This window comes from Geotrypetes seraphini, chromosome 12 (assembly GCF_902459505.1).
Source record: "Geotrypetes seraphini chromosome 12, aGeoSer1.1, whole genome shotgun sequence".
NCBI lineage: Eukaryota > Metazoa > Chordata > Amphibia > Gymnophiona > Dermophiidae > Geotrypetes > Geotrypetes seraphini.
The window spans coordinates 108,228,404-108,253,220 of NC_047095.1; the positions used below are offsets into that span (position 1 = coordinate 108,228,404).

The window sequence follows — 24,817 nt, forward strand, 5'->3', positions numbered from 1 at the left end:
ACATTGCCCCTGAATCTACCACCCCTCAAACTCAAATTATGTCCTCTGGTTTTACCATTTTCCTTTCTCTGGAAAATATTTTGTTCTACGTTAATACCCTTTAAGTATTTGAACGTCTGAATCATATCTCCCATGTCTCTCCTTTCCTCTAGGGTATACATATTCAGGGCTTCCAATCTCTCCTCATACGTATTCTGGCACAAGCCTCCTATAATTTTTGTCGCCTTCCTCTGGACCGCCTCAAGTCTTCTTACGTCTTTCGCCAGATACGGTCTCCAAAACTGAACACAATGCTCCAAGTGGGGCCTCATCAATGACCTGTACAGGGGCATCAACACCTTCTTCCTTCTACTGACTACGCCTCTCTTTATACAGCCCAGCATCCTTCTGGAAGCAGCCACTGCCTTGTCACACTGTTTTTTCGCCTTTAGATCTTCGGACACTATAACCCCAAGATCCCTCTCCCCGTCCATGCATATCAGCTTCTCTCCTCCCAGCATATACGGTTCCTTCCTATTATTAATCCCCAAATGCATAACTCTGCATTTCTTTGCATTGAATTTTAGTTGCCAGGCATTAGACCATTTCTCTAACTTTTGCAGATCCTTTTTCATATTTTTCACTCCCTCTTCGGTGTCTACTCTGTTACAAATCTTGGTATCATCTGCAAAAAGGCAACTTTTCCTTCTAACCCTTCAGCAATGTCACTCACAAACATATTGAACAGGATTGGCCCCAGCACCGAACCCTGAGAGACTCCACTAGTCACCTTTCCTTCCTTCGAGCGACTTCCATTAACCACCACCCTCTGGCGTCTGTCCGACAGCCAGTTTCTGACCCAGTTCACCACTTTGGGTCCTAACTTCAGCCCTTCAAGTTTGTTCAACAGCCTCCTATGAGGAACTGTATCAAAGGCTTTGCTGAAATCCAAGTAAATTACATCTAGCATATGTCCTCGATCCAGCTCTCTGGTCACCCAATCAATAAATTCAATCAGGTTCGTTTGGCACGATTTACCTTTTGTAAAGCCATGTTGCCTCGGATCCTGTAACCCATTAGATTCAAGGAAGTACACTATCCTTTCTTTCAGCAACACTTCCATTATTTTTCCAACAACTGAAGTGAGGCTCACCGGCCTGTAGTTTCCTCCTTCATTCCTGTGACCATTTTTATGAATAGGGACCACATCCGCTCTCCTCCAATCCCCAAGAATCACTCCCTTCTCCAGAGATTTGTTGAACAAGTCTTTAATAGGACTCGCCAGAACCTCTCTGAGCTCCCTTCCCGTCTGGTCCCATCGCTTTGTCCACCTTCAGTTTTTCAAGTTGCTCATAAACACCCTCCTCTGTGAACGGTGCAGAATCTACTCCATTTTCTCGTGTAACTTTGCCAGACAATCTCGGTCCCCTTCAGTACCTTGAATGTTTCGATCATGTCCCCTCTCAATCTCCTCTGTTTGAGGGAAAAGAGGCCCAGTTTCTCTAATCTTTTGCTGTACGGCAGCTCCTCCAGCCCCTTAACCATCTTAGTCACTCTTCTCTGGACCCTTTCAAGTAGCACCGTGTCCTTCTTCATGTACGGAGACCACTGCTGGACGCAATACCCCAGGTGAGGGCGTTCCATGGCTCAGTACAGCGGCATGATAACCTTCTCTGATCTGTTCGTGATCCCCTTCTTTATCATATCTAGCATTCTGTTTACCCTTTTTGCTGCCGCTGCCGAACATTGTGTGGACGGCTTCATTGACTTATTGATCAGAAGTCCCAAGTCCCTTTCCTGGGAGGTCTCTCCAAGTACTGCCCCGGACATCCTGTATTCGTGCATGAGATTTTTGTTATTGACATGCATCACTTTACACTTATCCACATTGAACCTCATCTGCCATGTCAATGCCCATTCCTCGATCTTGATTATGTCACGTTGCAGATCTTCGCAATCCCCTTGCGTCTTTACTAATCTGAATAACTTCGTATCATCCGCAAATTTAATCACCTCGCTCGTCGTACCTATGTCCAGATCATTTATAAAGATGTTAAAGAGCACGGGTCCAAGCACCAAGCCCTGTGGCACCCCACTGGTGATGCTCTTCCAGTCCGAGTATTGTCCATTTACCCTCACTCTCTGTTTCCTATGCTCCAGCCAGTTTTTAATCCACATGAGTATTTCACCCTCAATTCCATGGCTTGCAATTTTCCGAAGTAGTCGTTCATGCGGAACCTTGTCAAACGCCTTCTGAAAATCCAGATATACAATGTCGACCGGTTCGCCCTTGTGTTTACTCCCTCAAAGAAGTGCAGCAAGTTCGTCAAACACAATCTGCCTTTGCTAAAACCATGCTGACTGGTCCTCATCAGCCCGTGTCCGTCAAGGTGATCAACGATGCTGTCCTTTATCAGTGACTCTACTATACCGAGGTCAGACTCACTGGTCTGTAGTTCCCCGGATCTCCCCTCAAACCTTTCTTGAAGATCGGTGTAACTTTCGCCACCTTCCAGTCTTCCGGAATCTTTCCCGATTTGATCGACAGATTGGCTATTGGTTGAAGCAGGTCAGCTATAGTCCCTTTCAGTTCCTTGATGACCCTCGGATGGATGCCATCCGGTCCCGGGGATTTATCGCTCTTAAGCCTATCAATCTGCCTTCATATCTCCTCTAGACTGACCGTCAATCCTGTCAGCTTTCTGCCTTCATTTCTAACATATAGTCTGATGGGTTCCGGTATGCTGTGTACATCTTATTCGATAAATACAGATGCAAAAAAATGTGTTCAGTTTGTCAGCGATTGCTTTGTCCTCCTTTAGCGCTTCCTTCATTCCATGGTCATCCAATGGTCCCACCACTTCCTTTGTGGGTCGTTTCCCCTTAATATATCGAAAGAACGGCTTGAAGTTCTTCGCCTCTTAGCTATTTTTTCCTCATAGTCTCTTTTGGCCTATTTTACCGCCTTATGGCACCTGCGTTGATGTTGTTTGTGCTTGTTCCAGTTTTCATCCGTTTTTGACCTTTTCCATTCCTTAAATGACGTTTTCTTGTCTCTGATCGCTTCCTTCACCTCTACAGTGAGCCACACCGGTTCTTTGTTCTTTTTCCTCTTGGATCCCTTGTTGATATGCGGTATATATAGATTTTGTGCCTTGGTGACTGTGTTCTTAAAAAGGGACCAAGCTTGCTCTAGCGTTTTTACAGTGCTTATCCTCTTCTTAATCTTCTTCCCTACTATGAGTCTCATCCCTTCATAATTCCCTTTTCGGAAGTTCAGTGCCGTGGCTGTCGTTTTGGACCGATGTTTCTTCCCTGCGTCCAGATGAAAGTGGATTATATTGTGACCACTGCTTCCCAGCGTCCCATCTACTTCTACATCTTGTGCTGGTCCTCGCAGGCCATTTAGAATTAAGTCCAGAATTGAATTTCCTCTAGTATTTTCCTTGACAAGTTGTTCCAGGAAGCATTCGCCTACAGCATCCAAGAACTTGGTCTCTCTAATGCATCCGGAGGTGCCTAGGTTCCACTCAAAGCAAATCGAACACGTGCACGTGCACGCCTCATGCATCACAAGCGCAGCGCACGCGCACGCTTTACCAACTTTTCTGCCGAATTGTCTGCCGACCACGGAGCTATGGACACACAGAGCCATGATAATTGAAGTGCGCATGCGCGCTAAGGGAATTATTTTTATAGAAGATTCTTTTGGCTTGATAAAATTTCTAGAATAGCCTTAGTATCTGCAAAAATCTCAATCAGCGAGAGGGGTAAATTTTCCAGATTTCTACAGGTATCATCAAGACTTTATTTTGTGTCAGGGTATGTATTGGATCCTTCCTGAACTCATGGAGAATCTGCCAGATTGGTTGCTACTGGAAAGTCGACTTTTGGCCCCATTACATCTTAAATAACATACAAAGTTAACAAGTCCATAAATCGATAGATCAACCAAGTATAAAGGACTTGTGAATATAAGAATATCTACAATATTACATAGTAACATAGTAACATAGTAGATGACGGCAGATAAAGACCCAAATGGTCCATATAGTCTGCCCAACCTGATTCAATTTAAATTTTTAAATTTTTTCTTCTTAGCTATTTCTGGGCAAGAATCTAAAGCTTTACCCTGTACTGTGCTTGGGTTCCAACTGTCAAAATCTCTGTTAAGACTTACTCCAGCCCATCTACACCCTCACAGTCATTGAAGCCCTCCCAAACACATCCTCCACCAAACGGCCTTATACAGACACAGACCGTGAAAGTCTGCCCAGTACTGGACTTAGTTCAATATTTAATATTATTTTCTGATTCTAAATCCTCTGTGTTCATCCCACGTTTCTTTGAACTCAGTCACAGTTTTCATCTCCACCACCTCTCTCAGGAGCTCATTCCAGGCATCCACTATCCTCTCCGTAAAGTAGAATTTCCTAACATTGCCCCTGAATCTACCACCCCTCAACCTCAAATTATGTCCTCTGGTTTTACCATTTTCCTTTCTCCGGAAAAGATTTTGTTCTTCAAGTATTTGAACATCTGAATCATATCTCCCCTGTCTCTCCTTTCCTCTAGGTATACATATTCAGGGCTTCCAGTCTCTCCTCATACGTCTTCTGGCGCAAGCCTCTTATCATTTTCGTCACCCTCCTCTGGACTGCCTTAAGTCTTCTTACGTCCTTCACCAGATACGGTCTCCAAAACTGAACACAATACTCCAAGTGGGGCCTTACCAATGACCTGTACAGGGGCATCAACACTTTCTTCCTTCTACTGACTACGCCTTTCTTTATACAGCCCAGCATCCTTCTGGCAGCAGCCATTGCCTTGTCACACTGTTTTTTTCACCTTTAGATCTTCGGACACTATCACCCCAAGGTCCCTCTCCCCGTCCATGCATATCAGCTTCTCTCCTCCCAGCATATACGGTTCCTTCCTATTATTAATCCCCAAATGCATTACTCTGCATTTCTTTGCATTGAATTTTAGTTGCCAGGCATTAGACCATTCCTCTAACTTTTGCAGATCCTTTTTCATATTTTCCACTCCCTCTTCGGTGTCTACTCTGTTACAAATCTTGATATCATCTGCAAAAAGGCACACTTTTCCTTCTAACCCTTCAGCAATGTCACTCACAAACATATTGAACAGGATTGACCCCAGCACCGAACCCTGAGGAACTCCACTAGTCACCTTTCCTTCCTTCGAGCAACTTGCATTAACCACCACCCTCTGGCGTCTGTCCGACAGCCAGTTTCTGACCCAATTCACCACTTTGGGTCCTAACTTCAGCCCTTCAAGTTTGTTCAACAGCCTCCTATGAGGAACTATATCAAAGGCTTTGCTGAAATCCAAGTAAATTACATCTAGCATATGTCCTCGATCCAGCTCTCTGGTCACCCAATCAAAAAATTCAATCAGGTTCGTTTGGCACGATTTACCTTTTGTAAAGCCATGTTGCCTCGGATCCTGTAACCCATTAGATTCAAGGAAGTACACTATCCTTTCTTTTAGCAACACTTCCATTATTTTTACAACTGAAGTGAGGCTCACCAGCCTGTAGTTTCTTGCTTCATCCCTGTGACCACTTTTATGAATAGGGACCACATCCGCTCTCCTCCAATCCCCAGGAATCACTCCCGTCTCCAGAGATTTGTTGAACAAGTTTTTAATAGGACTCGCCAGAACCTCTCTGAGCTCCCTTAGTATCCTGGGATGGATCCCGTCTGGTCCCATTGCATTGTCCACCTTCAGTTTTTCAAGTTGCTCATAAACACCCTCCTCCGTGAACGGCGCAGAATCTACTCCATTTTCTCGTGTAACTTTGCCAGACAATCTCGGTCCTTCTCCAGGATTTTCTTCTGTGAACACAGAACAGAAGTATTTGTTTAGCACATTTGCTTTCTCCTCATCACTCTCCACATATTGGTTCCCAGCATCTTTTAGCCTAGCAATTCCATTTTTCATCTTCCTTCTTTCACTAATAAATCCGAAAAAATTGTTGTCTCCCTTTTTTATATTTTTAGCCATTTATTCCTCTGCCTGTGCTTTCGCCAAACGTATCTCTCTCTTGGCTTCTTTCAGTTTCACCCTGTAGTCCTTTCTGCTCTCCTCTTCTTGGTTTTTTTTTTTATATTTCATGAACGCCAACTCTTTCACCTTTATTTTCTCAGCCACTAGGTTGGAGAACCATATCGGCTTCCTTTTTCTCTTATTTTTATTGATTTTCTTCACATAAAGGTCCGTAGCCATTTTTATCGTTCCTTTCAGCTTAGACCACTGTCTTTCAACTTCTCTTATGTCCTCCCATCCTAACAACTCTTTTTCAGGTACTCTCCCATTGCATTAATGTCTGTATGTTTGAAATCTAGGACTTTAAGTATCGTGAGGCCACTCTCCACTTTAGCCATTATATCAAACCAAACCGTTTGATGATCGCTACTTCCCAGGTGAGCTCCCACTCGAACATTAAAGATACTCTCTCCATTTGTGAGGACCAGATCCAATATCGCTTTTTCCCTTGTGGGTTCCATTACCATTTGTCTGAGCAGAGCCTCTTGAAAGGCATCCATAATCTCCCTACTTCTTTTCGATTCCGCAGACAAAACATTCCAGTCCGCATCCGGCAGGTTGAAATCTCCCAACAGCAGAACCTCCTCTTTCCTTCCAAACTTTTGGATATCCACAATCAGATCCTTATCAATTTGCTGCGATTGAGTCGGAGGTCTGTAGACTACACCCACGTAGATAGAAGTTCCATCTTCTCTTTTCAGAGCAATCCATATCGCTTCTTCCTCTCCCCAGGTCCCTTGCATTTCGGTCGCTTGGATATTGATCTTTACATAGAGAGCTACTCCTCCACCTTTATGACCATCTCTGTCCTTCCTAAAAAGATTATATCCCGGTATGTTTGCATCCCATCCATGTGATTCACTGAACCATGTCTCTGTGATAGCGACAATATCTAGATCTGCCTCTAACATCAGGGCTTGCAGATCATGAATTTTGTTGCTTAGACTGCGAGCATTTGTGGTCATCGCTTTCCAGCTATTTTTCAGCGATAATCTCCTTTTTGTATGGATTTTTGTTTCGTTTCACTTTTCAGTTGCAATACTAAGAAATGAGTTGCTGATATTGTTTATGTTGCAGTCTTTACTACTATCACATCTTTTCATTTGCCGGGGGTGGTCTCTATAATTGTCCTTCGTACATACACCACCCCCACCTTCTAGTTTAAATGCCTAGAAAAATATTGTCTAAATTTCTCTGCAAGGTTTCTTTTTCCTGCTGTAGTAATATGTAGCCCATCAGTGCAATATAGCTTCTTGTCCTTCCATGTATTTCCCCATCCTCCTATGTACCTGAAGCCTTCTTGATGACACCAGGCTCTGAGCCATCTATTAAAGTCCTCTGTGTTTTTCACTCTTTGCTCTCCCTTTCCATATGCAGGCAGTATTTCAGAAAAACCTAAAGTCTTTACATTTTTAAAAGTACAAGTACAATGGCGGTTTGTCGTACGTGGACTTAACAGGACAAACGGACAAACTGGTACAAGAGGAAGGCTGTAGAACTACAGTGTTTTTGCCATTTAGCAGGCTTCATCTACAACTATTTGTAGGAGAACTATGGCCCTCTTTTACTAAGGTGCACTAACCGATTAACGTGCGCTAAACGCTAGTGCATGCATGTTAATCTATGTTAGCGTTTAACGTGAGCTAAATCAATTAGCGCACGCTAATTGGTTAGCACACCTTACCCCCCTCTTTCACAAAGGTGCGCTATGCTTTTTAGAATGCGATAAATATTAGCGTGTGCTAAATACGCGCTAATTGCTAACACGTGCATGTTATCCTATGGACGCATCAGCGGTTAGTGCATGCAGCTAAATCTGTACTAAAACGCTTAGCGCACCTTTGTAAAAGAGGGCCTTAGTAAATTAAAGTGTAATCTAACAATGACAAAGATGATGGATTATTTATTTCTCTACAGATCAGTTTCACATCGCAGAGTCTTTTTATGAGTGATAAGGTTAACTTTCCTTACTTCTACCGGACTGTCCCCAATGAGCTGCATATCTGTGCTGGGATTGTCAAGTTACTTAAGCATTTTGACTGGACCTGGGTTGGCATCATTACAACTGATGATGACAGCAGCCTGAGGGCAGTCCAGATCTTGAGAGAAGGGATTGAACAGCATGGTGGCTGTATCGCATTCATAGAAACCTTCAGTCATACACATAACAGTTTCATGCCAGCAGAGAAAAAATTGAAAATAAATGAGAGCATTCACATGCCATCAATAAATGTGATCATTGTCTATTCTAACACAGACAATACAGTGTATCTAAACAGTGAAATGCAATTTCTGGGTATCCCTGGCAAAGTCTGGATCACAAAAACTGAACTGGATTTCCCTTCAAGATTGGGAAGCCTACATGAGAAAAAGAACAGCACACTGTCATTTGCAATAGCAAATAAGAAGATTCCAAGTTTTACAAAATTTATCCAGGAGGTAAATGAAACTCTGCTTCCAAGTAGTTTTTTCACTCAGCTTTGGTGGAGGGCCCTATGTGACAGTAAATGCCCCAAATACATCAAAAGATCCTGTAATTCTGATGAAAAACTGCCCTTAGTCTCACACTGTGGTACCAAAAACTTTGGGAACAGCAACAGTGTATACAATGCTGTCTACGCCCTGGCACACGCACTGCATGACATGCTCATGTCTGGCTCTGAAAACAATACCACATGGAACATAGAAATGTGGAAACTATCTGATCATTTACCAAGGAAGGTAACATCATTTGTTATGTTGTGTTGCTCAGAAGAAAGAGGAAGTAAGACAAAGCAACACGTGAAAGGAAAGGCTTTGAAGGATAGGAGGAAGGGTGCATTTGAGACTGTAGAGTTCCAGAGGGACACAGACCCCATGATCACAGAATATTCCTCAAATTAAGATAGTCCACAAGAAGAATAGATGTTCAGAAACAGCCCAAAGGTATCTGGCTCTCTAGGACAGGGGTCAGCAACCTTTTTAAAACAAATGCCATTTTATCCTAAATGTCTGACCCAAGATTTATAAAGAGCTATAATGGATAGAGAAGGGGATTTGAGATATTCCAGTTCTCTCACTTTCTTTTCCCTCCCCAGGGTCTAGCTCAGGGGTGTCGAACCCGCGGCCCCTTGAAGAATTTTTTGCAGTCCCACTCACGCTAGAGGACGATTTGATATTTTCCTCTGTCGCTCCCAGCTGTTTTGTGTCTTGCCGGCTCCCTCCTCCATCGTGCTGCAGCGTTCACTCAAAACCATGGGCAAAGGCTCCTACATGCCTCCTGTGGATGACCCGGAAGCATTCCCTCTGATGTCGTGACATCAGAGGGAACATTTACAGATCAGCTGTGGGAGGCGTGTGGGAGCCGCTGCCCGTGGCTTTGAGCGAACACTGCAAGACAGAGGAGTGAGATGGTAAGACGGTGAACACCCGCAGCCCAGAACTACCGTACACTGCAGGGGTAATAAATTCAACTACTACGTTGGTATTGAAGAGTGACTAAAGAGATGTCAGTGATACTTAAAGAAGTCACTGCAGGAAAATCGAACAAGTACGAATTCAAAAGTAATTTGTTTGCATTTCTTTCTTAGAACAGAGACATGAAGGCTGATTACTCTGCCTCACCACCTAATCATTGCAGTGTTCAATATGAACTCATTCTGAAGTGTGAACTTTTCAATATATTGAGTGCTAGCCTTAACAGTTAGTAGTGACTGGTTCCGACGTGCCACGTTTCGGTGCTGCGTCAGGGAACCGACAAAACAGCTACACAGCTAGATTTAAAGCTGGAGGTGAAGTCCCATTAAGTTTAAACGCTGGTTCGCTTTACTGCTCAAACGTGAAAACGCTGCAGCAAGACAGAGGAAGGAGCCGGTAAGACAGTAAACACCTGGGGGGGCAGCAGAGGAAAACACTGCGTCGCCCTCAACAAGGGCCGCACAAAATACTTCACGGGGCTGAATGTGGCCCTTGGGGTGCAGGTTGGACACCCCTGTGCTAAACGCTATGTGTTAGCGTTTAGCACACACATAGATGTAGCGTGCGCTAAAACACCAGGGGGTAAGCGCACCAGGGGGTAAGTTGTATACATATCGAACATACATAATTATTAATCTAATCTAATTTTGAAAAGTCTGTCTAGTTACTTAACATGGATTTAACAGTTATTATGAAATCTGTTAAAAATTGTCATTTATAAGTTTCTCACTCTAAATAGCACCTAAAACAACTATTTGAAAAGTTTAAAAGTTCAAATAAAGAGAATATCATTACATTACATATAGGGGTACTTTTACTAACCCACTCTTACTAAGATGCATTATGCTTTTTAGCGCACGCTAAATGCTAATGCATGCATATTATCCTATGTACGCATTAGCGGTTAGTACATGCGTTGATTTAGCGAGCGTTAAACACGTGCTAAAATGCTTAGCACACCTTTGTAAAAGAGGGCCTAAGGTGCGCTAGCCGATTTAGTACTCGATAACTTTTTTAGCATGCACTAATCGATTTAGCACGCTAAATCAATTAGCGAGCACTAATTGGTTAGCGCACCTTAGTAAAAGAGGGGGGTTAGTGTGCTGTTTATCACTACTACTAAGATAACTTCTAGAAGCCAATGAAAGCCTGGATATCCAGTGCCAGAAATTCTTTGAGATGCCTAAAGATAGGTGCCTAAATAAAATTATCAAAGTGCAAAGTTTCAGCAAAATTGTGTTCAAAATCACTAAATGAACTCCGGAAAACGAAAAAGCTCATTGCTTGGTTCAAGGGCACCCGGGGACAAAGGGTATTATCATTGATTTAAAAACCCCTCCTAATTAATTAAGCGTAGTGCAGAAAAATATTTGTTTTTCCTTTTTTTATATATTCAATACATTTGCTTAATAGCTCACGGTCCAAATTTCAAATGACTAACTCTTTTTTTCTAAAGAACAACTTATTCTCAATGTCTCATTCAAAAACAGTAGAGCCAGCTATGGTCAAAAACCAATTTAAAGATAAGTGACTTTACATCTGTTTTTGCTGGTTCTGAGTGAAAAAAAAAAAAAATTTCTACACTACACTTACTCCCTCTTTTACTAAGGTGCGCTAACTGATTAGCATACCTTAGTAAAAGAGGGCCTTAATTAGGAGGGATTTTTAGACCAATGATGAGACCCTTTGTCCCCGGGTGCCCTTGAATCAAGCAATGAGCTTTGGGCACGGGGCTTTTGAGGTATTTTCCCCTATTTAGATAACACAATTTAAATTTCATAATTTGTGTTCATTTTTTGAAATTCCTAAGGTTAGGACATAACTTAATTAGCAAATTGGCTTCAATAATGAGCTTTACCAAGCTCATAATTTAAAAAAAAATTAGAACAATTAGAGAATTATAATCGTAGATTGAATTTGAGATTTCTGAATTTCCCCAAATCTCTAACTGTGACTCCCATAGATTTACTTAGAAAATATTTGAATGAAATCTTAAATTTTCCACTTGAAAATATTCCTCCTGTTAATCGTATCTATTATTTGCCGGCAAAAAAAAAAAAAGGGAGCCACTTTGGAGAATCAACAGAAGAATTCAGATGAATCTCCTTTAAATATTACAGACATATTGGAATCATCTAAAACAGAAGACTCTGAAAGGGCAACTTTATTGGTGTCATTTGAACAGGATGTTAATAATATTTTTAGGTTGTTCTTTCGGAATTCCTTGAAATTGTTTTATGGGAAAAAAATCTGGATTTTTCCAGATGTGATGAGACAAACTCAAGTTCAAAGAAAATTATTTCTAACAATGAGGCCAGATGTGATATCTTTGGGGGCTTCTTTCCTATTGTCCTACCCTTGCAAATGTTTGATAAAATACCTAGGTTTAAAATATGTATTTTTTGCCCCAGAACAGTTTAAAGCATTTATAGATATGAAGAAGCTGGTAACTTGAAGTGTCTAAAGTCACAGATTAGATAATTTTGAAAGCCATTTCAGCTTAATTATAATTGAAATAGATAATCTCCTTATTTTTTCTTTGAGCCCCCCACTAGCTATTTTGAGGTCTAAGAAAGATGTGGTGCTTTCTTTATGCTATTTCTTCTTCTTATGATTGACTTCTGTATTGCTGTAGCAAGAGTTATTCTTTGAAAAATATTTTGAAATGTTATAAATAAATATATAAAAAAAAATAATTGGGAGATAGGCACCTATCTTTTATAGAATTATGCCTAAGAAGATAGGTACCTAACACATTGTGCCTAGTGGCATATAACACCAAAGTAGGTGTGTTTAAGGGTGGAGAAAGATTTAGGCGCCACTAGGCATGATTCTGTAAAGGACTTAGGGCTAGATTCACTAAGCCCACCGATCGTGTTTGTAATCATGTTCCTACCCGATTTTCCTCCAATCCTATTCACTAACCTCTGTGCCTATCATCCTCCGATTCGCCTCCTCTCTAACAATTACGCTGTGTTACATCCCTCCAAAAAAATGGACCCTAGCCAAGGAGGACCCTAGCCGAATTCCTACTTTCCAACTCTCTAGCTAGTCCATACAATCTTCTATGTGGAGACATCAACATCCACCTAGAGCAAACAGACCTTCCAGACATATCCGACTTTTGGTTACTAATCTCGCAACTAGGCTACTTTAAGCCCCCGCCCATCACAACCCACCAAAGAGGCCATCAGTTAGACCTAGTGACATTCTCCGCCAAAGAACCATCCGCCCCTAAATTTTACTGGAAACATGATATCTGGACAGACTCCATATGGTCCGACCATAAACTATGCCACTTCTCCATCCAATGCCAACAAAAAGCCACTAAAAACAGAATACCAAAAAACACCAAAACTCATACCACTAGAGGTCCGTACGTTTGAAATCTAGGACTTTAAGTGTCGTGCGGCCGCTCTCCACTTTAGCCATTATATCAAACCAAACCGTTTGATGATCGCTACTACCCAGGTGAGCACCCACTCGAACATTAGAGATACTCTCTCCATTTGTGAGGACCAGATCCAATATCGCTTTTTCCCTTGTGGGTTCCGTCACCATTTGTCTGAGCAGAGCCTCTTGAAAGGCATCCACAATCTCCCTACTTCTTTCCGATTCCGCAGACGGAACATTCCAGTCCGCATCCGGCAGGTTGAAATCTCCCAACAGCAGAACCTCCTCTTTCCTTCCAAACTTTTGGATATCCACAATCAGATCCTTATCAATTTGCTGCGATTGAGTCAGAGGTCTGTAGACTACACCCACGTAGATAGAAGTTCCATCTTCTCTTTTTAGAGCAATCCATATCGCTTCTTCCTCTCCCCAGGTCCCTTGCATTTCGGTCGCTTGGATATTGATCTTTACATAGAGAGCTACTCCTCCACCTTTATGACCATCTCTGTCCTTCCTAAAAAGATTATATCCTGGTATGTTTGCATCCCATCCATGTGCTTCACTGAACCATGTCTCTGTGATAGCAACAATATCTAGATCTGCCTCTAATATCAGGGCTTGCAGATCATGAACTTTGTTGCTTAGACTGCGAGCATTTGTGGTCATCGCTTTCCAGCTATTTTTCAGCGATAATCTCCTTTTTCGTATGGATTTTTGTGTCGTTTCACTTTCCGTTGCAATACTAAGAAATGAGTTGCTGATATTGCTTATCACATCTTTTCTTTTGCCGGGGGTGGTCTCTATAATTGTCCTTCATATATACACCACCCCCACCTTCTAGTTTAAATGCCTAGAAAAATATTGTCTAAATTTCTCTGCAAGGTTTCTTTTTCCTGCTGTAGTAATATGTAGCCCATCAGTGCAATATAGCTTCTTGTCCTTCCATGTATTTCCCCATCCTCCTATGTACCTGAAGCCTTCTTGATGACACCAGGCTCTGAGCCATCTATTAAAGTCCTCTGTGTTTTTCATTCTTTGCTCTCCTTTTCCATATGCAGGCAGTATTTCAGAAAAAGCTAAAGTCTTTACAAAAGGTTTCACGCCCTCACCAAGCTCCCGAAAACCTTTCGGTGCTGCAAGTGTGGAGTTGTTGGCCAGGTCATTTGTTCCCAGATGGATAACAACATCAGTGTTAAAATCCTTAGTTTCTTCCTTAATTATAGTCAGTATTTGCCTGGAACTCCTGGTAGCTGAGGATCCTGGAAGACATTTCACTATTTTGGACTCCTCGCCCTGTGTTACAAGGTTAATGCCTCAGATGATGGAATCCCCCAACAGTAATAGTTTTCTGTTTTTGGCTTTTTTATTTGTACTTAGGGTGCTCTTGTTCTCTTGAGTTTCCTTCATTGGTTCAAGTCCCACCTCCCTTCTGTTTTCCTGAGTATCGCAGTGCACTAGTGGAGCGAAGGAATTCTGTAGAGGTAATATTAGTGAAGGTGGATGTTTCTGTGTTATATGTCGCAGTCTTCCTGAGCCTACTGTGACCCATTTATTCCTGGGCTCTTTTATTCTTTGAGGTAGAGGTGGTAAGTTGGTATGATTTTGTGGAGTGATGGAAGCTGCTTTAATTGTATTCAATTCCTGTTTAAGTTTGCAGAGCTCCTCCTTAATACTGGCAAGTTGAAGACAGATGGGGCAAGCCTTAAGCCTCCAAATAGTATGTCTTGGAATTAAAGCACCACAGTGATTGCATAGAATAAAGGTCATCTTGATTGGTTGTGAAGTCCTGATTATATGGGTCTCTATATATGAATAGTGGTCCCTGGGGTTGGTGGGACTATAAGTAAGACTACTAGTAAGGCAGAAATATAGGCTCTATACCACCTAAAACACAGTATTTTAAACAAAACTGCAGGTTCTATCAGTGCTACCCTAAAACACAGGATTTATAACAGGATTTTCCCTACTTTAGTCACCCTGAGCCACAGGCACCAGAAATATAGGCTCTATACCACCTAAAACACAGTATTTTAAACAAAACTGCAGGAAGAGGAAATAAGATTTAACAGAGGAAAGAGAAGGATTTTTTTGTGCTTTTTTATATTTTTTTTTTTAGTAAGAAACAGGGAGGAGAAGAGGAATTAAGCAGATATAATGCTGAAAACCAGTGAAAAGAGCAGAATATGAAATGCTGAGTAACTTAGCTTTTAGAAGTTCACAGGGCAGCCTTGTTTCAGCAATGTCCCAAAGATAATGCAATTAACCTTAGAAGTAAAACAGAGCCCCTCCCTTCTCCACCTAATCAGACACAATGGCTAAAAACTAGTGAGTCAGAAATATAGGCTCTATACCACCTAAAACACAGTATTTTAAACAAAACTGCAGGTTCTATCAGTGCTACCCTAAAACACAGGATTTATAACAGGATTTTCCCTACTTTAGTCACCCTGAGCCACAGGCACCAGAAATATAGGCTCTATACCACCTAAAACACAGTATTTTAAACAAAACTGCAGGAAGAGGAAATAAGATTTAACAGAGGAAAGAGAAGGATTTTTTTGTGCTTTTTTATATTTTTTTTTTTAGTAAGAAACAGGGAGGAGAAGAGGAATTAAGCAGATATAATGCTAAAAACCAGTGAAAAGAGCAGAATATGAAATGCTGAGTAACTTAGCTTTTAGAAGTTCACAGGGCAGCCTTGTTTCAGCAATGTCCCAAAGATAATGCAATTAACCTTAGAAGTAAAACAGAGCCCCTCCCTTCTCCACCTAATCAGACACAATGGCTAAAAACTAGTGAGTCAGAAATATAGTCTCTATACCACCTAAAACACAGTATTTTAAACAAAACTGCAGGTTCTATCAGTGCTACCCTAAAACACAGGATTTATAACAGGATTTTCCCTACTTTAGACACCCTGAGCCACAGGCACCAGAAATATAGGCTCTATACCACCTAAAACACAGTATTTTAAACAAAACTGCAGGTTCTATCAGTGCTACCCTAAAACACAGGATTTATAACAGATTTTCCCTACTTTAGTCACCCTGAGCCACAGGCACCAGAAATATAGGCTCTATACCACCTAAAACACAGTATTTTAAACAAAACTGCAGGAAGAGGAAATAAGATTTAACAGAGGAAAGAGAAGGATTTTTTGTGCTTTTTTATATTTTTTTTAGTAAGAAACAGGGAGGAGAAGAGAAATTAAGCAGATATAATGCTGAAAACCAGTGAAAAGAGCAGAATATGAAATGCTGAGTAACTTAGCTTTTAGAAGTTCACAGGGCAGCCTTGTTTCAGCAATGTCCCAAAGATAATGCAATTAACCTTAGAAGTAAAACAGAGCCCCTCCCTTCTCCACCTAATCAGACACAATGGCTAAAAACTAGTGAGTCAGAAATATAGGCTCTATACCACCTAAAACACAGTATTTTAAACAAAACTGCAGGTTCTATCAGTGCTACCCTAAAACACAGGATTTATAACAGGATTTTCCCTACTTTAGTCCCCCTGAGCCACAGACACCAGAAATATAGGCTCTATACCACCTAAAACACAGTATTTTAAACAAAACTGCAGGTTCTATCAGTGCTACCCTAAAACACAGAATTTATAACAGGATTTTCCCTACTTTAGTCACCCTGAGCCACAGGCACCAGAAATATAGGCTCTATACCACCTAAAACACAGTATTTTAAACAAAACTGCAGGAAGAGGAAATAAGATTTAACAGAGGAAAGAGAAGGATTTTTTGTGCTTTTTTATATTTTTTTTAGTAAGAAACAGGGAGGAGAAGAGAAATTAAGCAGATATAATGCTGAAAACCAGTGAAAAGAGCAGAATATGAAATGCTGAGTAACTTAGCTTTTAGAAGTTCACAGGGCAGTCTATGGACACATTAGCGTTTAGTGTGTGCTAATTCAATTAGCGCACGCTAATCAGTTAGTGCACCTTAGTAAAACAGGAGGTATGTAAAAGGGAGTTATATTTTAAGAGTAATAATAATATTTATTATAAATGTTGAGTAATAACAATAATATAACCCATTCCATGGAATTCCATTTTATCATGTTTGCTTATCACCACCTTTGATGCAGTGAAAGGCCTTATGTATAACAGTAGGACCTAGAGATATGCTGGCTGTATTGTAGCTATCAGTAAGGTCTCCTAAGCAACACAGTTCTTGGTTGAGTTTATATATTTTTAAACTTCAAAGTCTCTATTGAAATTTTAACTGTTATATTTTTTCAGCTTCACCATTATCTGAAAAAGATTCACTTTAAGAACAATCTGGAAGATGAGGTATTTTTTAATGAGAATGGAGACCTAAATGTTCCCTACAATATTATAAACATGGTCTTCCTACCCAATGGGATAATCCAACATAGAATTGTGGGAAGTTATAATCCTTTACAAAGGCAGAATTTCACCATAAATGAGAAGATGATTATGTGGGAAAGCAAATTTAACCAGGTGAAATTTATGAAATATTAGAGATAAACTACGGAAGGCACTGAACCATGTTGCATTATGATAGATGTTAGCTATAGCTGTGGGATTAGATTATCACAATTTTATGCTAGGCTAAAACAAGTTTTGAACTGATAAAACAAGTTTTGAATTGATAAAAGTGAGAATGTTTAAATGTGGGGAAAATTGAGAAGAATATTTCTGGAAATATATATTCGAAGTGGTCAAGGAGAAACTGGATTAGACAGGAAGAGGTCAATTTTAAATCTGATTTAGTAAAAGCTTAGCTGAATTGACCAAAGTTTATGAAAATTCCCTACGATCAATAGGTTGATTTACCCAAATGGGGTGAAGACATCAACATGAGCTACCGTTAAGAGATGTTTTTTGTACTAGTGGACTTCTTCACAAGAGAACAACATGGGGCAAAGTTTGTCCCTGTTCCTGCACTGTTCTTGCAGGCTCTGTGCCCATCCCCCATCCCAGCAGACTCCATCCCTATTCCCAACCTGCCCCCACAGGCTCTGACTCTGTCTCCACCCCATCCCCATGAGCTCTGTTCCAATTCCTTACCCATCCTCGTGGACTCTGTTCTCATTTACACAAACCTCCAACACTTAAGATTTTATATTTAAATATGTTAAAATTAATGTATAAAAAGGGACAATATTCTATACAACTGTCATATATCAGAAATAAAGGCCCCCTTTAGAAAGGTGCGCTAAGCATTTTAACATACGTTTAGCCCATGTTAAATCAACGAGTGTGCTAACCACTAACACGTCCTTAGGATAACACACATGCGTTAGCGTTTAGCACATGTTTATCACCCGTTAATATTTAGTGTGCATTAAAAAGCATAGCAAATCTTAGTAAAAGAGAGGCAAAGCCTTCCATTTTGATCTGGTTTTGGTACAGCCTTCCCAAAGATTCAGTTGCCTATGGTTTTTACATCATCAGACATGGATGTAGAAGAGAACCTAAACTGTGTAGTAGATGAACAGGAAAATAAAGGCCATTTTCTGTAAAAAGTGCCTACATTAGGTACTGCTAAGTGCCCTAATTTTGGCTGCCTAGTGACGCTTAAGTTTGGAATCTGTACCTAACATTTTTATAAGTGGCTTAATCAGTTTGGTAATTGACAGTGCCAGTGTTCATCCAATAATAACATAAAACATTAATTAAACAATTTAAGAATTTGGTGCTGTACTCTTATGACTCCCAGTGACACCTAAGTGGAGGCACTTGGGCCCTGATTCTCTAAAAGTGCGTCCCGATTTTAGGCAGCTGTAGACGTCCTACAGCTGTCTAATCAGCCAATCGGGATGCACATTTTTTTTTAAAAAAAAAGCTCCCCAGGCATGTCTGAAGGCGCCTCCGGGAGCCTAGGGAGACCCGCAAGAAGCCTAAGCTCGTCTAAGGGCCTTAGGCGGGCCTTAGGCTGAACCTAGGCGGCCCTACGCATCTCCCTAGTAGATGAGAAGCTTAAAAATGTAGGCCAGCAAAATGCTGGTCTACATTGTAAGTAGACGCGGCTGCTATACTTATCGCGGCAAGGGATCTCTCTGCCGCTATAAGTATAACGGGCCGTGGCCCCTGACCGATCACTGGCAGGAGGGTGCCCAAACCCTCCTGCCCGAAGACGCACCCCCCTCCCCGACACTACCGACCGCCCCCCCCTGACACTACCGACTGCCCCCCCCCGACATTACTGATCCCCCCCGACAATATCGGTCGCTGGCAGGAGGGTGCCCAATCCCTCCTGCCCGAAGACGCCCCCCCCCGACACTACCGACCGCCCCCCCAACAATATCGGTCGCTGGCAGGAGGGTGCCCAATCCCTCCTGCCCGAAGACGCACCCCCCCCGGCGCTAACAACCCCCACTCCACCAAACCTGTTCTTACAGATGGGTCTTGCACGTCGAGCAAGCAGGCACGCCTCGTCGAAATGAGGCGGGCCCGCCCCTTCCCGGCCCATCCCGCCGAAGCCTAAGGCCTGATTGGCCCAGGCTCTAGAAGCCTGGACCAATCAGGCCTTAGACATAGCGGGTCCGCCCATCCCCACTTAATCTAAGGCCTGATTGGCCAATCAGACCTTAGACTTAGTAGGGATGGGCGGACCCACTATGCCTAAGGCCTGATTGGTCCAGGCTTCTAGAGCCTGGGCCAATCAGGCCTTAGGCTTCGACGGGATGGGCCGGGAAGAGGCGGGCCCGCCTCATTTCGACGAGGCGTGCCTGCTTGCTCGACGTGCAAGACCCATCTGTAAGAACAGGTTTGGTGGAGTGGGGGTTGTTAGCGCCGGGGGGGGTGCGTCTTCGGGCAGGAGGGATTGGGCACCCTCCTGCCAGCGACCGATATTGTCGGGGGGGGATCGGTAATGTCGGGGGGGGTGGTCGGTAGTGTCGGGGGGGTGCGTCTTCGGGCAGGAGGGATTGGGCACCCTCCTGCCAGCGACCGATATTGTCGGGGGGGGGCGATCGGTAGTGTCGGGGGGGGGCGGTCAGTAGTGTCGGGGAGGGGGGTGCGTCTTCGGGCAGGAGGGTTTGGGCACCCTCCTGCCAGTGATCGGTCAGGGGGCCACGGCCCGCTATACTTATAGCGGCAGAGAGATCCCTTGCCGCGATAAGTGTAGCGGGCCGTGTCTAATCTAACCCGATTCTCTAACCCGCGTCTGTAACATGGACGCCGGTTACAGAATCGGGGTTTAGTTTAGGCCGATTTTGAATAGGACACCTCTCCCGGGCATCCTATACAGAATCAGGGCCTAGGTGTCTTGCGGGCCTCGCCTTCAATATAGGCGGCCTGCCTGGGGAGCATTTTTTTTTAAAAAACGTGCATCCCGATTGGCTGATTAGACAGCTGTAGGACGCCTACAGCTGCCTAAAATCGGGACGCACTTTTAGAGAATCAGGACCTTGTAGTTTATAGTTTATTGACTTATATCCAAAGGCGGGTCACAACAAAGTACCAACATAATCAAAATCACATACTTAAAAGCAATATCAACCATCATAAAACATCACAAAAATATCATGCCACATAAAATTCACAAACAGGTTACCAGCGCCTTTCCTAAGCATATACCAATTCAGGTTCCAAATGGTACTTACAATGTAAGCAAAAGCAAACAGCAGGGTTGACTGTCCACTGATAACAGAAAGGATATTTAAAGAAACCAAAATGTTCAATATAAAAGTCTGTTTTGGCTGCAAAGCCTGCTTCAAGAATCTAAAAACATACAAGTAAATAAATAATTATAAACATAAAAAACATCAAAAGATTCATAATTAAATAATCAAAAAAATTGATAAAATATCAAATGATGCCCCTGCTATGTTTGATAGATTCTGAGCCCACCAGGACAGATAGGGAAAATGCTTGAGTAGCAGATTGCAAACTGCTTAGAAACTCTCCCCCCTCTTTTACTAAGGCGCGCTAACCGATTTAGTGCACGTTAAATATTAGCGTGCACTAAACGCTAATGTGTCCATTATATTCTATGGATGTGTTAGCATTTAGGGCATGCTAATATTTAGTGAGCACTACCCTCCTCTTTAACTAAGGTGCACTATGTTTTTTAGCATGCGCTAAACACTCACTAAATGCTAACGCATGCATGTTATCCTATAGACGCGTTAGTGGTTAGCACACCTGTTGATTCAGCGCATGTTAAATCTACGCCAAAACGCTTAGTGCGCCTTTGTAAAAGAGGGCCTAAGTTGTCTAGTGCCCCTTAGTAAAAGGAACCCTTTGAAAGGTGTTATATAAATACTAAAAATAAATAAATAAATAGAAATTAAGTTCAGGTGTACATTAAATATGAAAATAAAGTATATATAAAGGTATTACCATACTAATAAACAGATATAGAAGATATAAATAACAAATCAAAACACCATATTGTGCAGTAATGTGCAATTATAATAGTAGGGGCACTTTTCATTGGAGACCTACAGGGATATTGTAGAAAAGTCTCACATCCAGTCTGGCAGCCTCTGTGCTGCCTTGAAGAAGGGAGATCTTCTTAAAGGCGAACATCACCCTGGTGAAGTAGGAGGCAATTCTGTGGCTAGGACCTGCCCACCAGGTTAGCAATTTCCTCTTGCACTGAGGTTGTATCTACCGGAGCTTCTGCCCAAGAGGGAAGGGATAGGATACCCATTATAGTGGAAGATTCAATTAGGCATGTAGATATCTGGGTAGATGTGGACATCAGGATCACTTGCTCATACCTGCCTGGTGCGAAGGTGATGGACTTCACATGTCACAAATATGGGTGAATCCACTTCTGATTGAGTTCATCCATATTTGTGGAAGGTTCCATTGGACATCACATGTCACTTAGATATGATTTTAGACAGTTCTGGGGAGGAACCTGCTATCTTGGTACATGTGGGTACCAATGAAATAAAGGAAGCCAAATTTAGGGGTCATTTTAGTAAGGCATGCTAGTGTGTTGTAGCGCGTGCTAAAAATTAGTGCACACTAAATGCTAACGCGTCCATTATCATGTGCTAATTTTTAGCGTGTGCTAAGACACACTAGTGTGCCTTAGTAAAAGAATCCCTTAGGCTCTTGGTTAAAATCCAGAACCTCCAGGGTAGCATTTTCAGAAGTGCTCCCTGTTTCATGCAGAGCTCCTTAGTATCAATGCATGGATGAGGTGAGGGAGGAGGGGTTTAGATTTGCTAGGAACTGGGTGACATATTGGGGAAGGAGTCACTATTCTACTTAAATAAATAGATCTTTTTAAACTAGAAACTAAAGGAAGACTGACAGTTGCTCAAAAGATTATGGTTCAGGAAAAATATCATAAAAGTGAGGATATAGCTTCTCAATAGTGAGATTGCAATACACGCCACAGTAGACTAGGTTTCCTTAACTACAGAGCAGGCTGATTTTAAAGATTGAAAATTATCTATGCCAACTGCTGAACACATTGTAAATAGATATGACAAACACTGTTTGAAATGTCTGTATGCAAATGCCAGAAGCCTAAGAAACAATTTGGGAGAGTTAGAATATATTGCACTATATGACATGAACCAGAAATGGTTTACAAGGGTGATGATGTGGAGGAATCTGGAAGATGTGCTAAGCCAAATCAACAAGTTAAAAACTGATAAATCACCTGTACCAGATGGTATACATACCAAGATACTAACCCCCTCTTTTACAAAGGTGTGCTAAGTTTATTAGCATGCATTAGATATTGGTGCATGTTAAGCACATGCTAAATGCTAATGTGTGCATATTATCCAAGGATGTGGTAGCGGTTAGTGCACGCATTGATTTAGTGTGCGCTAAATCTGCGCTAAAATGCCCGTCTTTGTAAAAGAGGGCCTAAAAGAACTCAAACATGAAATTGCTGACCTGCTGTTACTGATCTGTAACCTGTTGCTAAAATCATCTGTAGTATCTGAAGATTGGATGGTGGCCAAAGTTACGCCAATTTTTTAAAAGGGGTCCAGGTGAGATCTGGAAAAGTACAGACCGATAAGCCTGACTTCAGTTAAGGGCAAACATGATTTAATAGGGCAGAATCAGACGAGGGAGATTTTGCCTCACCAATTTGATTGACTTCTTTGAAGATGGAAATAAACATGTGGATAAAGGTGAGCCAGTTGATGTACTGTATCTAGTTTTTCAGAATGCTTATGACAAAGTTCCTTATGAGAGACATGGGAAAGGAGGCAAAATTCAGTTGTGGATTAGGAATTGATTTTCAGATAGAAAACAGAAGGTAGGGTTAAATAGTCATTTTTCTCAATGGAGGAGAGTAAACATAGAGGCCCTGATTCTCCAAAGTGCCGTCCTGATTTTAGGCAGCTGTAGGCATCCTACAGCTATATAATCAGCCAATCGGGATGCACGTTTTTTTAAAAAAATGCTCCCCAGGCAGGCCTGAAGGCACCTCTGGGAGCCTAGGGAGATCCGCAAGATGCCTAAGCTCGTCTAAGGGCTTTAGGCGGGCCTTAGGCGAACCTAGGCGGCCCTACGCGTCTCCCTAGTAGAGGAGAAGCTTTAAATGTAGGCCAGCAAAATGCTGGTCTACATTGTAAGTAGACGCGGCCGCTATACTTATCGCGGCAAGAGATCTCTCTGCCGCTATAAGTATAGTGGGCCTTAGATTAAGTGGGGATGGGCAGAACCGCTATGCCTAAAGCCTGATTGGTCCAGGCTTCTAGAGCCCGGGCCAATCAGGCCTTAGGCTTCAGCGGGATGGGCAAGGAAGGGCGGGCCCGCCTCATTTCAACGAGGCGTGCTTGCCGGCTGGACGTGCAAAACCCATCTGGCCATAAGAACAGGTTTGGTGGAGTGGAGGTTTGGGGGTTGTTAGCACCGGGGGGGTGCGTGTTCGGGCAGGAGGGATTAGGCACCCTCCTGCCAGCGATCGATATTGTCGGGGGGGGGAGATCGGTAATGTCGGGGGCGGTCGGTAGTGTCAGGGAGGGCGGTCGGTAGTGTCGGGGGGGGGCATCTTCTGGCAGGAGGGTTTGGGCACCCTCCTGCCAGCGATCGGTCAGGGGGCCACGGCCCGCTATACTTATAGCGGCAGAGAGATCCCTTGCCGCGATAAGTGTAGCGGGCCGTGTCTAATCTAACCCTATTCTCTAACCAGAGTCTGTAACATGGACGCCGGTTACAGAATCGGGGTTTAGTTTAGGCCGATTCTGAATAGGACGCCTCTCCTGGGCGTCCTATACAGAATCAGGGCCTAGGTGTCTTGTGGGCCTCGCCTTCAATATAGGCGGCCTGCCTGGGGAGCATTTTTTAAAAAAAACGTGCATCCCGATTGGCTGTTTAGACAGCTGTAGGACGCCTACAGCTGCCTAAAATCGGGACGCACTTTTGGAGAATCAGGGCCAGAGTGCCACAGGGATCTGTAGTGGGACAGTGATATTTGACTTATTTGTAAATAATAATAATAATAATAATAATAACAGCTTATATACCGCAATACCGTGAAGTTCTATGCGGTTTACAAAGATTAAGCAAAGGTACAAATTGATTGACTTTAAGAGGGGAGGAAGAAAGAGGGTTAATAGGACAGGAAATCCATTTTTGAGGAGAGAGTGATCAATGATTTGTAAATTGGAATAAGTGAGGTGATTAAATTTACAGATGACACTAAACTGTTCAAAGTTGTTAAAACTTATGCGGATTGTGAAAAAATGCAGGGAAACCATAGGAAATTGGAAGAATGGACATCCAAGTGGCAGTTGAAATTTAGTGTGGACAAATGCAAAGTGATGCACATTGGGGAAAAATAACCCAAATCAAATTTACCTGATGCTAGGGTCCACCTTGGGGGTCAGTACTCAAGAAAAAGATCTAGGTGTCATTGTAGACAATAAAATGAAACCTTCCACCTAATGAGCACAAAAAATCCTTCCACCCAATGGCACAAAAAAAGTAAACAAGATGCTAGGAATTATTA

The 24,817-nt window shown here is 42.4% G+C and overlaps 1 protein-coding gene across 1 annotated transcript in view; it reads left to right on the plus strand.

Moving 5' to 3' along the window:
* Nucleotides 1-24,817, plus strand: part of LOC117346272 (G-protein coupled receptor family C group 6 member A-like) — a 74,199-nt gene that overhangs the window by 26,317 nt on the left and 23,065 nt on the right. The window contains exons 4-5 of the mRNA XM_033915673.1: nt 7,969-8,490; nt 17,155-17,376. Coding sequence (XP_033771564.1) covers nt 7,969-8,490; nt 17,155-17,376 — 744 coding nt within the window. The remainder of the gene's footprint in view (nt 1-7,968; nt 8,491-17,154; nt 17,377-24,817) is intronic.